The sequence below is a fragment of the Pseudorasbora parva genome, chromosome 10 (genome assembly GCF_024679245.1).
Source record: "Pseudorasbora parva isolate DD20220531a chromosome 10, ASM2467924v1, whole genome shotgun sequence".
In the NCBI taxonomy this organism is placed as follows: domain Eukaryota; kingdom Metazoa; phylum Chordata; class Actinopteri; order Cypriniformes; family Gobionidae; genus Pseudorasbora; species Pseudorasbora parva.
In genome coordinates, this window is record NC_090181.1 from 10457223 (window position 1) to 10473552 (window position 16330).

At 36.0% G+C, this 16330-nt stretch overlaps 1 protein-coding gene across 2 annotated transcripts; it reads right to left on the bottom strand.

Moving 5' to 3' along the window:
* Positions 1-539: 539 nt before the first annotated feature.
* ncmap (non-compact myelin associated protein) lies at positions 540-14753 on the bottom strand. Of its 2 annotated transcripts, XM_067455139.1 has the most exons (6): positions 14672-14753; positions 14460-14585; positions 12476-12606; positions 5601-5707; positions 3093-3177; positions 540-1799 (listed from the first exon to the last, which is right to left on the bottom strand). In XM_067455139.1, exons 4-6 carry the CDS (start codon positions 5695-5697, stop codon positions 1523-1525), a joined length of 459 nt encoding a protein of 152 aa, XP_067311240.1. In that variant the 5' UTR covers positions 5698-5707; positions 12476-12606; positions 14460-14585; positions 14672-14753; the 3' UTR covers positions 540-1522. The 2 variants fall into 2 exon arrangements, with proteins under 2 accessions (XP_067311240.1, XP_067311239.1); XM_067455138.1 differs by lacking the exons at positions 14460-14585; positions 14672-14753 and having other exon boundaries at positions 12476-12918.
* Between the last annotated feature and the right edge of the window lie 1577 nt (positions 14754-16330).

Below are 16330 nucleotides of genomic sequence, written 5' to 3' on the forward strand. Positions count from 1 at the left end.
ATATGTGTTCTTGCATCTTTCCTTTATAGCTGTAAATGTCTCTTCTCATGCAAAATGTGAGTTGATCTCCTTGAGAAAAAGTTAATCTTGTGCCTGAGTGTTTTTGTTAAGATGTTGCACTAGAACATTAGCCAGAGAGCTTGGTACAACTGTGTTCACAGAAGAAGAAGAAAAAAGTTTCTACATGTTTATATAATCAAGCGCTGCTGTATTTTTCTTTTATTCTTATGCAATACTTTAGTTTTGTTGCAGATTGTGAATAAATTTTCTTGAGGTTACTTCTGGAAATGTCTGGATCTGAAGTTTTCTGCATTCCTGTACTTCAAACACAGAGCTCCAGCCTAAAGAAAAATGCCACCATAGACATTACGATTCCTGTAATTAAACCATATTTGGAAATCAGATTTTTTTTTTTCCCAGTGGACTGTCCTTGTAGTTATTCTGATTTTAAATATGCCATATAAATGCCAGTCAAACTTTTCACTTACAATTGATTACATCCTGGCCATACTCTTAACGTTGAAGTTGAATATTTGAGTATCTTTTAGAATAATTTTTATTAGAAAGTTTTTTTTTCTCTCTTGGACAAGTGTATCTTTACATGTATGCATCTTTAAAAACAAACAGTGGTTCCCAGTTCATTTCAAATCTGTTATAATAAATGGTTCATTATGCTGTGACGTACAGCTGCTGACTAAATGATTCACTGAGACCGATTCAAACAGCCAACTCACAAACATGTTTGAATCTTTTCAACTGACTCCTTGAAAAGAACAAGGAAATGCCAATTAATTTCTGACAAATCAGGCATTGCATTTGTCTAATGCAGGAAACACTGGCATGTCTAAAGATTTAATTCCCACCAACATAAAAGATAACATCTGAAGATCAGTGTTTTCCCATCTCACCGATGGCGTTCTAGTCTTGTGCCCTAAAATGGCACTAGCACTGTCAAGGTCATGGGTTTCAGGGATTGCATGAACAAAAAATATACCTTGAATGCGAACTAAACTGCTTTGGATCAGCGCCTGCAAAGTGCATAAATGTAGAGTTTGAATATTCAGCATAGTAATGAACAATCATATATAAAGAGTCTTTACTAAAAGAGTGCAAATGTCCTGGTATTACACAAATTATGTTGATGTAGATTCCTTAAAATCTCTAACTGAATTCTGGCTCCCATTCATTTCATTTTCAATGAAAAAAACATTTTCATCTCAAGGCAGAAACCTACATTTTATGAGCCTACATTTCATCACCAAATCCAGTTCTAAAAATAAAACTATAATCACATCAAGTGCTAGGACCCTTGTAGTGTTCAAGTTCTTCATTATCATATACAGACTATTAAAGTGGACATCAATCTTTAAAGTCTTTAAAGTTCAATAAGATCCAAAACGGGCAGTGAATGTTCAGTTAATGGTGTGTGCTCAGATGCGACCAGGCCTTTATCCATTGGCTCTTTGTTCGTGTTGGTATGTTAGTAGCCTATCTTTGCACATGCAAGTCCAGAGAATGTCTGCTATGTGTTATCTATTGATGGCATGTCATGGATTGTCACAATAGTTGAGCCACTGTTGGTGCTGAAATGCTCCCCGTTACTCTGCTCCCCGTTTCCCAGGTCGACCCGAGGGATGCGGTACCCGTTCACTGAGGACGCGTTAGACTGCGCAAAGCTTCCAGAGATTGAGCTCGCACCCACGTTGCTCATGGCCAGATTTGTATTTGTAGTAGTTGAGGACACTTTCTTTCTTGGTTTGCTGGAGCCTCCTGCCAGCATCCTGTTCGCATGAGTCCTCCTGTCAGATACATTTTGTGAAAATGGATTAATAAACAGGAACATGTTTTTTAAAAAGGTTAAAACTGATGAGTAAAATGTAGAATAGGTAACGTTACCATATTGGTTATCGTTTTGTTTTTGTTTTTTATCGATTTCAAAACGCTAATAATCTTTCCCTCCCAATGACAATTTTCCGAGTAGGTATAGCTGCAGACCGGAGATTTCCAAAATTGGGTGTGAACTCCAAAAGTGGGCATCTGCATGCAAAGACTTGCCATTGGCTCTGGCTTCAGCCAACTGACTTACATTTTATAATTAAAGTTTGTAAATTAAACATTGTTTCTTGGTGATCTAAAATAAAAAGGTATATCAATAAAAATGTTGACATAAATAAATATACTCCTTGAAAGAAGAGCCAAGTGGTTAGTGGTGTTCAGACCAGCATTTAAACGATATAAGCGGGAATACCGCGCAAGCTGCCCCAGGGCTCGATATTCACAGGGTAGGAGGGAATAGTGAGTCTGGGTACAACTAAAAGTCATGAAACTTCTGAAGAATTCAGAATCTCTGGATCAAAACACAGGCATTAAAGCAGAAACAAGCCATAAAAGCGTTGCTGACGCATGTGATTTTCTCAGCTTTTTGTTTAAAATATAGCTTTTTTTATGAAACCCATATTCACATGTTGATAAAAAATGAATGCATAAAGCTAGAATAAAACGAGCTGTTGTTTATTAAAGCAGAGGCTCTGTTTTTGTTGTTGTAATTTTTTAGCAAGTTTAGGTATTCATTCAACAAAATATTATGGGGGCCATGACATTTTTGTGAAAATTATTTATTTTTATTTTTTTTGCAACTTTTTTCTTAGAAAATGGCGGGGGAGGGGGGACACTTAAATGTAACCTTTAGACACTTGAAAATGATTTTTTTAAATACTGTGCATTAATGTGATGCTTAAATTCACTTGTTGCATTTAACATTTGATATATATTAGTTTTTAGTCTTTTTAATCCATATCGGTCTGTTTTTTAATATCGATGATCCCTAAAATAATAAGCCCAATAAATCAATTTAGTCCTCTTGATCAAAGAGATCTGAAGTATTTCATAACCTGTTCCTTTCGGCCCTGAGAACATTTTAAGAGTGTCTTTGTCCTCCAATAGATTCGGAGAATGTGTCATATCTATTTTCAGGCCTCATTAAAAGGTCTGCCTAAAACTGTCTTGCTATTGTGAGGAGATAGACAATGTGTTCTGTTCACCTCCCATTATCCAAGTCATTCATTATGGTTTACATCAAAATGTTGCCATACCTGTTGTACGTCTTGAGGACTATAAGCAAAAATGTGAGAATGATGATTATACCAATGACGATTACAGCTATCATGGCTCCCGAGCCTGTGAACACAACAAACAGGGAATCTTTTATTAGACATATTGTGAACATTAAGGGTTTGGAAGATCACATGTTCCCTTCCAATCATTCAATGAAAACCTTAAAATAACAATAAAAAAAATTCTAACAATAAAACATCAATAAAGACATTTAGAAAAGTGCATTCATTTGATCACAAAACGAGGAAAACTATAGTAGAATATGCAATACAAAATTGAATGTGAATCTTTTAAAACATGTTGTAGAACAAGTTCCAGGACTTTCATGTTTATGCTTTTAGATGTCTCACTCTTACACCGTGTGAACAGCGTGTGCGATACCTTAAGGCTGTTTACACGACGTGTCAAAGTGAACGTTCCAAATCTATTTTTGTCCATCATGTAAGAAGTAGCACAAGCACGTGGACTACGTCAGAAAGAGGACAGAGCATCCAGTGTAGACAGAATCACTCATTATAATGGGTTCTATTGGCTTTTAACATGCCACATCATAGGCCCTGTTTATACCTGGTATTAAAGGGTTAGTTCACCCAAGAATGAAAATTCTCTCATTAATTACTTACCCTAATGTCGTTCGACACTCGAAAGACCTCCGTTCATCTTCAGAACACAAATTAAGATTTTTTTGTTGAAATCCGATGGCTCAGACAGGCCTTCATTGACACCAATGTCATTTCTTCTCTCAAGACCCATAAAAGGTAGCCTAGAAATCTAGACGCACCCTAGCGGCAGCAAATTTAATCTGCCCATGAGTGTCGTCTAGCAACTTTCAATACCCTTCTGAGCTGTAATCCCCAAACTCTTGCCGGGCCAATCACATCGTGTATAGAGTCGGTGGGCGGGGCCATAATGACGACGGCCGAGTTGCGTTTGTGTGCTTCTAGTAAACACAGAAACTGGCGAACGGCGGTCTTTGGAATCAGCTTTGACCGCGACTCTGGAAGACTTGGAGTTAAGCTTTTCTCTGAGAAAAGAACAAAGAGCGGCACTAAAGTCATTATTAAAAAGAGAAGATGTGTTCGGAGTTTTGCTGACCGGATACGGCGAATGTTTAATCTGTCAACGAGCTCTGCTTCATTTTCGTTGCTCTGGTTGGTTGTAGCGCTATCCTATCACGTGCAGAGGGAGTTTGAAAGACAACCGTTTATCCCGCCCCTCGGATTGAGCCCTGTCAATGGTGAGTTTCCAGACCAAACATCTTGATGTGGGTGTGGCTTGTCAGGCTACATAAAAGGCACTAAAGACGTCTTTACAAAGCCCATCTCACTACAGTGGCTCTACAATCATTTTATGAAGCGAAAATAGTTTTTGTGCTAAACATTTTTTTTAAATAACGACTTATGATGGGCCAATTTCAAAACAAAGTTTCGAGTGGTTATGAATCAGCGTTGAATCATTCATGATTCAAATTGCGTGTCAAACTGCTAAAATCACTTGACTTTGGAGATCCGAATCATGAATCGATTCACTGATTCTTAACCACTCGAAACTTTGTTTTGAAATCGGCCCATCACTATAGAAGTCATTATTTATTTATTTTTTTATAGCCACAGTAGTGAGATGGGCTTTGTAATGAAGTCTTTAGTGCCTTTTATGGGTCTTGAGAGAGGAAATGACATTGGTGTCAATGAAGGCCTGTCTGAGCCATCGGATTTCAACAAAAATATCTTCATTTGTGTTCCAAAGATGAACGGAGGTCTTATGGGTGCCGAACGACATTAGGGAAGTAATTAATGACAGAATTTTCATTTTTTCGGTGGACTAACCCTTTAAGATGCGATTTGGTCGATCGAATCACAAGTGAGCAACTCTAAATACAGAGGTATAAAAAATTTTGAGCTTGTCCACTTTCGACCACTACGGTAGTCGAAAACACATTTGACTGGATTGCATTCGTAGTGTAAACGCTCATGTGGTCGAATGCGTTCAAACAGCCATAAAAGACTGCCTACTCTCCTCCGCTTACTGACCTAATGCATAACAAGGCGGGATTTGAACTTTGAGGACTGACCCAAGTTTATTTTGAAGACGAAAAATGTACCAAGCACAATGTTCTCTCACCATTCCTGATTTCTTACAAAAAAAGAAATCAGGAATGATTTCACTACGTTCGGCTGAAAGCTGCTGCTGCGTATGTTTTCCGTCATCTTCGTGCTTGTTCATGTGTAAATTGTGTGAGCTTATTTCATCCATTAGATCGATAGATCTGAAAAAAACCTATACATTTACCTGCCCATTGAGCCTTCCCTCAATTATGTACATGATATGTATGATATAAGGACAGAAGTTGTTAAAAGTGGACAAAAGATAAACGGATTAAAACACCAAGGGTATGAGTCTCCTTCGTCTACTTGTGATCCGATCGAACAAAATGCATCTTAATTCCAGGTGTAAACGGGGCCATAGAGTACAGATCTGAAACTTACTCTGTGTGAGGATTTGTTCTCTAGACTTGGTGACGGCTGTGGTGTTCTGTGTTGTTGCGAATTGGGTCACGGATGCTGTGGCCGCCCTTTGCATCATTAGATTTGTCCTGAAAAAAAGAAAATACAAAAAAAAACATAGGTTTAAACATATAATACCACTTTTGTTTATAGATCCAACTTAAAATTCAGCAAGGAATGATTTAAAGTTACAATTTTACTTCAACAACAAAAATGTACAATGTTTTCTTGCTGCACTGTGCCTTTGGCTCTACAGATTTTGAAAAAGCTGTTTGCCTTGTATAAAAAAGGAGTTAATTAGTCTAAATAGCTGCTTTGGGGGCTTTAATCACACTTTAATACATGATTCATTATGTTCATCAAACAACTAATTGGTTATACAGTATAGTCTCAAAACAGTGAATTTATTTTATGGCTTTTTAGATGTTCTGCTAATTCTACATGAGCTATCTAACTCAACACATGTCAGGTTCCTGTTTATGTACTTTAGGCACATGACAGAGTTATTATGTGTTTAAATGGTTTAAGTCAATCTGTTGAAGAAAGCCTGAGTGGTGTATATCATTCTGGCATATATCCATCAGCAATAAACATTTCACTCCCTTCAACTTCCCTTTTTTGAATGCAGCTCAGTCTGTCCAGCTCTTTTAGTCTGTCCAGCAGAGTCATGGTCCATATCAGAAGACATTTGTTTGTACTCGGTGAACTTTCAGTTATGGTGAATCACTGACGTGAACTACAGTGGCTCACCGCAACCTCAAAATTATACAGCTGCTGTTAGATTTAGATTTAATTAACCATGGAGTATCCTCGACGATACAATCAGAGCTACTTCTAAAGAAAATGGCTTTGGCTATAAAAAGCTGAACAACCCTGCACACACATAAATCCATATCCATCTATTTTCTTAGATGACTTTCTTAATTCAACATGCTCTCATTTTCCAGCAGAGGTAAAGTCTATCCTTCACCTGCTGATTATATTCACACAGACTGGGAACTATAAAACATGCAAAACCTTTAGTTTCAAAACAGCTATTGCACATTCTGACAGTTCTCCTCAGCCTAAATTAGCAACTCAGAGAAAAATATGTTTACCACAAAACCACTCATAAGGGTACATTTTTTTTAAATTGAGATTCATGCATCATCTGAAAGCTGAATAAATAAGCTTTCCATTGATTTAGGGTTGGAGATACAACTATTTGAAAATCTGGAATCTGTCTGAGGGTGCAAAAAAAACAAAAAAATAGAAATAGAGACGAAATAGAGACAAATCATCTTTACAGTTGTCCAAATGAAGTCCATATTACTACTAATAATACATTTTTTATATATTTACAGTGGGAAATTTACAAAATATCTTCATTAAACATGATCTTTATTTAATATCTTAATGATTTTTGACATACAAAAATAAAAGCAATAATTTTGACTCATACAATGTATTGTTGGCTATTGCCATAAATTTACCCATGCAACTTATGACTAGTTTTGTGGTCCAGGATCACAACTGTCTAATTTTGGGTCACTTTTAACTGTGAAAGACTTCAGAGTGAATTGTGTCAATTGGTTGGTCTGATTAAGATTTTTAGTTTGATGTGATTAGAGATTTATCAGCATCAGATAATATTGGATATACTGAAATTTAACTGTTCATGCTCATTTCCTCTACTTTTACATTTAGATTAACACTGTGTAAATGTAATTCTTTGGAAATCTCTAAATGAATATGGTACATTATAAAGTTGTGATGCTTGAATTCACTTGTAGCATTTAGACAAAAAGCAAAAAAGTATTTCAAAATAATAGCATGGAGTTTTAAAATTATACGGACATAAACAGCATTTTTGTGCCTCATATGCAGTTGGGGCATATTTATAATATGATGTTATTTATCAACAGATGTACAAACTCATGAATAAAAAATAAAAACAGAACTTTCAAATTTCAATGTTTTATTCAGAATACAACATAGACGACATATCAAATGTTTATAAAGAGGAAATGTATCAAGGGAAAAATGCGTCGATTTTAAATTCCATGGCATCAACACATCTCAAAAAAGTTTGGACAAGGCCATGTTTACCACTGGGTGGCATCCCCTCTTCTTTTTATAAAAATAATGTCTAATGTTGTCCTATTCTTTAATACAGGCCTCTAGTTGCTCAGCTGTCTTAGGTCTTCTTTGTAACATCTTCCTCTTTGTGATGCACTAAATGTTTTCTATGGGTGAAAGATCTGGACTGCAGGCTGGCCATTTCAGTATCCAGATCCTTCTTCTACGCAGCCATGATGTTGTTATTCATGCAGTATGTGTCCTGGCATTGTCATGTTGGAAAATGCAAGGTGTTCCCTGAAAGAGACGATGTCTGGATGGGAGCATATGCTGTTCTAAAACTTGGATATACCTTTCAGCATAGAGGTTGCTTTTCCAAATGTGGAAACACTCATACAGCCCCATACCATCAGAGATGCAGGCTTCTGAACTGAGCGCCGATAACAACTTGGGTTGTCCTTGTCCTCCAGTTTTCCAAAAAGAACTTACAATTTTAATTCGTCTGACCACAAAACAGTTTTACACTTTGCCACACTCCATTTTATATGAGCCTTGGTCCAGAGAAAACGCCTGCGCTTCTGGATCATGTTTGGCTTCTTTTTTGACCTATAGAGTTTTAGCCGGCAGTGGCGAATAGCACGGTGGATTGTGTTCACCCAAATGTTTTCTGGAAGTATTCCTGAGTCCATGTTGTGATTTCCATTACAGTAGCATTCCTGTATGTGATGCAGTGCCGTCTAAGGGCCCGAAGATCACGCGCATACAGTATGGTTTTCTGGCCTTGACCCTTACGCACAGAGATTGTTCAGAATTCTCTGAATCTTTGGAGGATATTATGCACTGTGGATGATGATAACGTCAAACTCTTTGCAATTTTTCTCTGAGAAACTCCTTTCTGATATTGTTCCACTATTTCTCGCCGCAGCACTTGGGGAATTGGTGATCCTCTGCCCATCTTGACTTCAGAGAGACATTTCCACTCTGAGAGGCTCTTTTTATACCCAATCACGTTGCCAATTGACCTAATAAGTTGCAAATTGGTCCTCCAGCTGTTCCTTATATGTAAATGTAACTTTTCCGGCCTCTTATTGTTACCTGTCCCAACTTTTTTGGAATGTGTAGCTCTCATGAAATCCAAAATGAGCCAATATTTGGCATGACATTTCAAAATGTCTCACTTTCATCATCTGATATGTTATCTATATTCTATTGTGAATAAAATATAAATTAATGAGATGTGTAAATTATTGCATATCTTTTTTATTCACAATTTGTACAGTCCCAATTTTTTTGGAATCGGGTTTGTATTACTTATCACCTCAAGGAAGTAAAAGTAAACAGAATAATCTAGATCTGAGATAAGAACAATTTTTAGAGGCACCTAATAACATGCATTAATTTACACAGATGCCAAGCTCATGCTCTTATTTTCAGTGCCTCCCTTCGTAAAAAAGCCTCTGTCTGATCCAGACGGGCTATAATGTCTGAGGCTGGCTCTTATGAGTATATCTGACAGAAGCAATCAGCGCTGATGGAAAGAAAAATACAGCCTCTATACCACCAAAGAACAGCAAATAGTTGTAAATTATGTTGCCTGAGCTACAAGGTGAATCACAGGACATCAATATAGAACTCTGTTTCACACCACCATAAAACAGACCATAATACAGTCTGAGGAATGAAGTGTCAGCCTGTACCACTTGATTTAATTTATAGCCACTTTAAACCCTCACAGATGAACAGAGCAGCTGGAACAGAACAAGACAAACCTTGAATCCTGCCAGAGACACTTTTCCTCCAAATTCAACTCAACCATTTAAATCTTGGCTGACCAAAAAACTGAACACTTTGCTGCTGGATCAACATCCGATAATTAAAATAAAAATGAGACAAGCTTATTCTCAAATCAGAAAACAATAAATAAAGGATGCAGTATGATAAAGTATTGTTTTATAAAATATAGAAATTTTAATAAAAGAGCTAAAATAAAATTGTGTGTTTTGCTTTACTCTAAAAAAAATAATAATTAATTACATTCACACTGTAAAAAAATCCAGGCCCAATTGAAAATTTTCTAGTGACTGATCACATCTACTTTAAAAAAAAAAAATATTCTTGAAGTGTGTAAAGGAAAAATGTTACTTTTTTATGTTAATGTTACTAAACTATAGTTTTATATTGTTGTATACAGTGTTTAATGCAATTGTAGATATAACTGTAATTAAATTACAGAAAAATCAAGAGTAATGCATTATCATTATTCAAGGGAATGGAGCAGTTAAATGACAGTACTTAATTACTCCTAATACTGGTCCAAAGAAATAAAAATCACCCTATTAATCATATACATTATATTAATATTTATCAATACTACTATAATTTAAAAAAAGTTTTTCGGAGTGTATAACTCACAACCTTTACATCTCATAAAACAGAATAAAACTGCAACTCTAGAAAGCACTCGTGTGATCTTTCACCCGTTCTCAATCTCTCTATCTTCCCTTGAAGTGCTTTTTAATCACTTGTTGCCAGCTAAAGGTGTGGTCATGACTCAAGTGTTATTAAATATCTGCTTAATCTATTTCTAGCAACTGACTTATAATTGTATATTTATTTATTCATTTATTCATTTCAAATAAGCTATTATAATTGCTTCTGACTAAAACGTAACCACTTGTCCTTGTTGTAACGTAATCCCCCATTAACTAAACGAGTTAAACCGTAGGTCAAATTCATAACCGTATGTGTCACTGTGAGTCAATTTGGTGAAACCATCAACTATACGCACAACAGAGCATAAATGTGATCAATTTGAGTTAAGATCACGAGTCAATATTTAACCAGTAAAAAAGATTAGATCACAGGTGCGCTCACGTATGTCTGGCCTCCAGTGCACGTCACAGACTTTCTATACACACAAGATCAGTCCTCAGTTCCCCTGACTTAAACAATGGCCCATTCATCACTTCTGTTACAGGTATGTGTCCGTCTGAAGCCGGATTCTTAAACATGTCCCCAACTCCTTCCCACTCACTAAAAAACAACTATTTCAAAAAATATAAAGCAGAACATTTCAGTCTAAAAGAACCCAGCATGACTGTTTACAGGAAACCCCTGTATTGTTCCAGATCACAGTAAGCATTGACTGGCCTGCCAGCGCTTTGTGTGCAATGCCATCAGCAACAAAAAAACATTTAAAAAAAAGTGATTGTGTTTTTATCAGATTCTCAGAGGATGTACAGAACACCACATCCTCATGGGCCTCTCAGTAAAAGAAAAAAACAACCCTGCCATAGTTCCTATAGGAACATTATTACTTCAATATCTTCATATGATCAGACGATAGTAATAAATATTATTAGTTCAATATCATCATATGATCAGACGATAGTAATAAATATTATTAGTTCAATATCTTCATATGATCAGACGATAGTAATAAACATTATTAGTTCAATATCATAATATGATCAGACGATAGTAATAAACATTATTAGTTCAATATCATCATATGATCAGACGATAGTAATAAACATTATTACTTCAATATCTTCATATGATCAGACGATAGTAAGAAACATTATTATTTCAATATCATAATATGATCAGACGATAGTAAGAAACATTATTAGTTCAATATCATCATATGATCAGACGATAGTAAGAAACATTATTAGTTCAATATCATCATATGATCAGACGATAGTAAGAAACATTATTAGTTCAATATCATCATATGATCAGACGATAGTAATAAACATTATTAGTTCAATATCATCATATGATCAGACAATAGTAAGAAACATTATTACTTCAATATCATCATATGATCAGACGATAGTAATAAACATTATTACTTCAATATCATCATATGATCAGACAATAGTAATAAACATTATTACTTCAATATCATCATATGATCAGACAATAGTAATAAACATTATTACTTCAATATCATCATATGATCAGACGATAGTCATGAAAACAAAGAGAGAAGAAGAAAACCAACATCAGGCCTTTAAATATTTTACATCATGACATTGTATACTGTTATTAGTTTCTCATAGTAATGGGACTAAAACTTCAGGTTCTTCATGTGGTAACTTGTAATTATTTGTGAAATGATGTAATACACAGACATTTATATTCAGTTTCACAAAGAACTGACAAGTATGAACTGAATGTGAAATTTTGAAAGACTGAAATAGTATTTTCTTGTAAAACGTACGCCTATAATCTTTGTTTTATTTACAACTTTTAAAAAATGTGTATGGCTAAATTCACCTGAATACATTACATAACACCGACAAAAATAATTTATAAGAATCAGATTGAATTTCAGACAAAGATTTCACGTTAAGTAAAGACCCGCAAAAGTTTACGTTTTAGTTACCTGCCATGAAACATGATCCGACCTACTGAGGTGAGTTTGTTTACTTTAGTTAACTGGTTTGGTACCATTTTAGCTGTACAACAGAGAGACAAAGTGAGTTGAATAACAGCCAATTCTTCAACTCGCTTTGAATATACACAATCTGTCCATCTCAATAACTTTCCAACACACACACACACACACACACACACACACACACACACACACACACACACACACACACACACACACACACACACACACACACACACACACACACACACACACACACACACACACACACACACACACACACACAAGGCATGAAGAGACTCTGTAAGGTCCCAAGATGACAGGAGACAAATCACACACAAAATTGAATGTACAGAGAGATAATAGGAAAAATCCAGTTGCAGTTTTGGCTTACCTGTACGATCAGTTCCCTGTCGTGGAGCTTCTCTCTCCACAGAATCAATCCCTCCACTCCCCCTCCTTTAATCGACTGAAGTGAGCATAGTCCACACACTCCTTCCCTCGCACACACCGCCACTAACAGAGCTGGGACAGGAAAACAAAATGGAAACCCTGCCTGAAATTAGTCTGAACAGGTGAAACGCTCACTTCAGGTGTGATTGAAAAGTGAAGAAGCTGAAAGCATTGGATGGTTTCAGCCCTTGGCAGAAAGGTAGACACAACATGCCATATCAGAGCTCTCTGGACTGAAAGCGGTAGCTGGTTTTTCAGGTCTGGCCTGGCCCCCAAGGCGTGCCATATTCACAACACATGCTCAGTTTTCAGTCATTACTCACCTTTAATTAAACACACACACACACGCACAGGATTTCTCACTGACTTTCTCTGTGACTGAGAAAATCATTACAGTATTGTATTAGTACTCCTGCAGTACCCATGCAAATCAAGGGCCACAGAGAGAGCTGATGTGGTTTACAGATGATATCTTATCAGCCTCACTTAAATATTCAATCAGATTCCCTTCTAGTACATCCTTAACAAACACTCAACTGCAATCCGATGATTTGAGCAGCCATCAGAACATCAGCGTTGTTTTGATTTTGAAAGTTAGCATGCATGGAATATCCTGTTTTTGTGCATCACTTAAGCCAATTAACATATTTTTAAGGATCAGAAATGAGAATAAATTTTTTTTTAAGTTAAAAAAATAAAGTTAACTGTGTAAACCATTAGCATTCCCTTACGAAAGGAAAATATATTTACCAATATATTACTTGAAATATATTATAATATATTGTAAATACATGGAATAATATATTGATGGTATTATACAATATATTATATATTCCTGTAATATATTGCAAAATATACAAGTGATTGCCGCTTTCAAATATTGCAATATATTGGAGAACATAAATATTAAATCCCATATATGTGAATATATTACCTAATGTATTACATTATATTTCCCAATATACTGCAATATATTTTTTGTTTCATATTGGTTTACATTCAAGCGTAATTAAGAAAAAATTATATCACCAGAACACCACGTCTCTGTTAAGATGAGTCATACTTTGGTGTGTTCTATAACTTTCTTTTTTAAATCAACTCCCAGAAAACGGCACATTTCATCCCTCTGTCCTGAAACACACACACGCACACACACGCACACACACGCACACACACACACACACACACACATGTTGGTCTATGTGGTTTACAGGGACTCTCCATAGGCGTAATGGTTTTTATACTGTACAAACCGTATTTTCTATCCCCTTACACTGCCCCTGCCCCTAAACCTACCCATCACAGGAAACATTCTGCATTTTTACTTTCTCAAAAAAACATCATTTAGTATGTTTTTAAGGCCATTTGAATTATGAGGATATTTGATATGTCCTCATAAACCACATTTATAGTGTAATACCAGTGTAATACCCATGTAGTTATACAAATTTGTGTCCTCATAAACCACATAAACAGGCTCACACACACACACACACACACGCACACACACACACACACACACACACACACACACACACACACACACACACACACACACACACACACACACACACACACACACACACACACACACACACACACACACACACACACACACACACACACACACACACACACACACACACACACACACGTTTTGTAACAAATGCGTCAATAAAAGAAAGGGGATGTTTGTTCTTTCTGAGGGATTCCTTCCTCTAAGCAGGGATCCCATGACAGTTTCACTCATGGGTTTTCCAGGCAATATGCCACAGTAAGAATCAAGTTACCTGTAAAAAGAGAAAAGTGTTTTTTTTTTTTTCTTGGGTGAGACAAAAACTCCCTATAATTCCTCTTTTAGATGGAGTGTTTGATATGAAATAACAGAAATTAACATGCATTTGCACATACAGTTCTTAGCTTACCTTTTTGTCTCCATCCCTCGTCTCTTTTTTGTAAAGTGTAACTGAACTTCATGGTGCCTGATACAGTTTGTCCCAGTGGGATAATGTGGTTCTTGTGTTTGGTGGTTTGCACTCTTTTTCTTTTCTCTGTGGGAAACTTTTTGTAAGATGGCATATAACAAGAACACTTGGTCCTGCTCAGCTTTCACTAAACAACTGGAGTGGAGACTTACAGAAGGAACTCCATTGTCCTCGTCCTCAATCTAGTTCAAACAAAACTGATCTATTTTGGCCCTGCCAGCTTTATAGACTACATCAGCTGATTTGATTGATTAATTTGTATTTTACAATTGAGTCATGGGACAGGCTGTTCCTCATTTTGCAAAATAAACAATGAATCTGATGGGACTGACTTTTACAGTATTCACATTTTAAATTTTAAACTTAGTAAAGTCGTTTAAAAAAACTGTCGTTTTAAACTAAACAAGTTAAATGTAGGCTACAGTAATTTACAGGGAACAACCAGTCGAGTTTATCTCGCGAAACTAAGTGTAATTTGACTACACTAGTAGTTGTGTAATTTTTGTGTAACAAAACACCAATATTTTATTACATTTATTTGTGATATATACATCTATAATGATACATAACGATAGTAACTTGTTTTATCATGTTTTACTGACGTACCGCGCGAAAATGTAGGCTACGCAATGAATATTACGTGAGCGTCGTGTCGTACGTTGGACCGGAGACGTCATGGGAGATGTGTTGTGTTTACGACATTACGACCATAGACAGCAAAATAATTACGACGTCTTTGGTCGGATCACGAAAATACAGCAAGGCTTGTCCTACTGTGAAGAACAAATGATGCGCATCAGGTAATTTTTAATCTCGTAAACGTTTTTTCTATGTAGCCACTGTAAACGGTAGGCTATCGTTTAGGCTAATTGTTTTATTACAATGCTAGCTTACTTTGTTGTAAATGACAAACCCTGACACTGCTGACAGTCACTGACATAAATACCCATTATATTCAACTACAGACATTGCATTCATAGATTCCGGCCTGACACGCTTAAAGAAAATCTTGAACTTCATACTAACGTATCATAGACTGTAATGCAGGAATTATCGCAAATAACTGTTACGTGTTCCCGAGGTAAAAAAATTGCACATGAACCATATAGACCGTAAACAATTAAAAGTTATTAGTTTTTTCCCGCAACATTTTCATTGTCTTGTCGTTAAAGTAGTACATATTTACACAAATAATAATCATTTGAAGCATATACTGTGTATTTTAAACACATCGAAAATCCAGTAACTTAGATGACCATCCATCATTCCAGAATAGTGAGCAAGCTGATCTAGCCTAGGCTATATCTTGTCTACATGCCTTGTGAATGTGATTATAAACAATATGCTTTCGTGTTGTGCTGCTTGTGTTTTCCAGTGATTCTATGATATTCTGGGACCGGGAAATGACGTGGTTAATGTTATAGTGGTAAATTAAAATTTTCACACAATATGAACCTGGCGTCCTCCATTCTTTCCGTCAACAAAGCACCTGAACACGGCAAGCTCATAATCACGTCTTCTGAAGTGGAAAGTAGAAAACTTCCGATAGCTCATGAAAGTGGCATTAGTCCTTGCTTATGTGAGGGAAATTGAGGAGAAAAAAACGGCACATAAGGCAAGAGAAATTGTTAAACATTTTATTTTACGGATATTTGGAAATGTAGTTGGTATTGATTTATTATTGCACATTTGCACTTAAAGGGATAGTTCACTTTGAAATTAAATTTTGATATGTTTTAGCTTACCTCATGGGCATCCGAGATGTAGGAGTATTTGTTTCCCCAGTAGTTTCAATTTTGATCATTTTATGT

What these genes read in the sequence shown, in the direction of transcription:
- ncmap (XM_067455139.1), bottom strand. Translation starts at nt 5,697, where the DNA reads ATGATGCAAAGGGCGGCCACAGCATCCGTGACCCAATTCGCAACAACA. An exon ending in AGAACAAATCCTCACACAGA is followed by an intron (nt 3,178 to 5,600) that starts GTAAGTTTCAGA and finishes TTGTGTTCACAG; the next exon opens with GCTCGGGAGCCATGATAGCT. An exon ending in GTCCTCAAGACGTACAACAG is followed by an intron (nt 1,800 to 3,092) that starts GTATGGCAACAT and finishes TGTATCTGACAG; the next exon opens with GAGGACTCATGCGAACAGGA.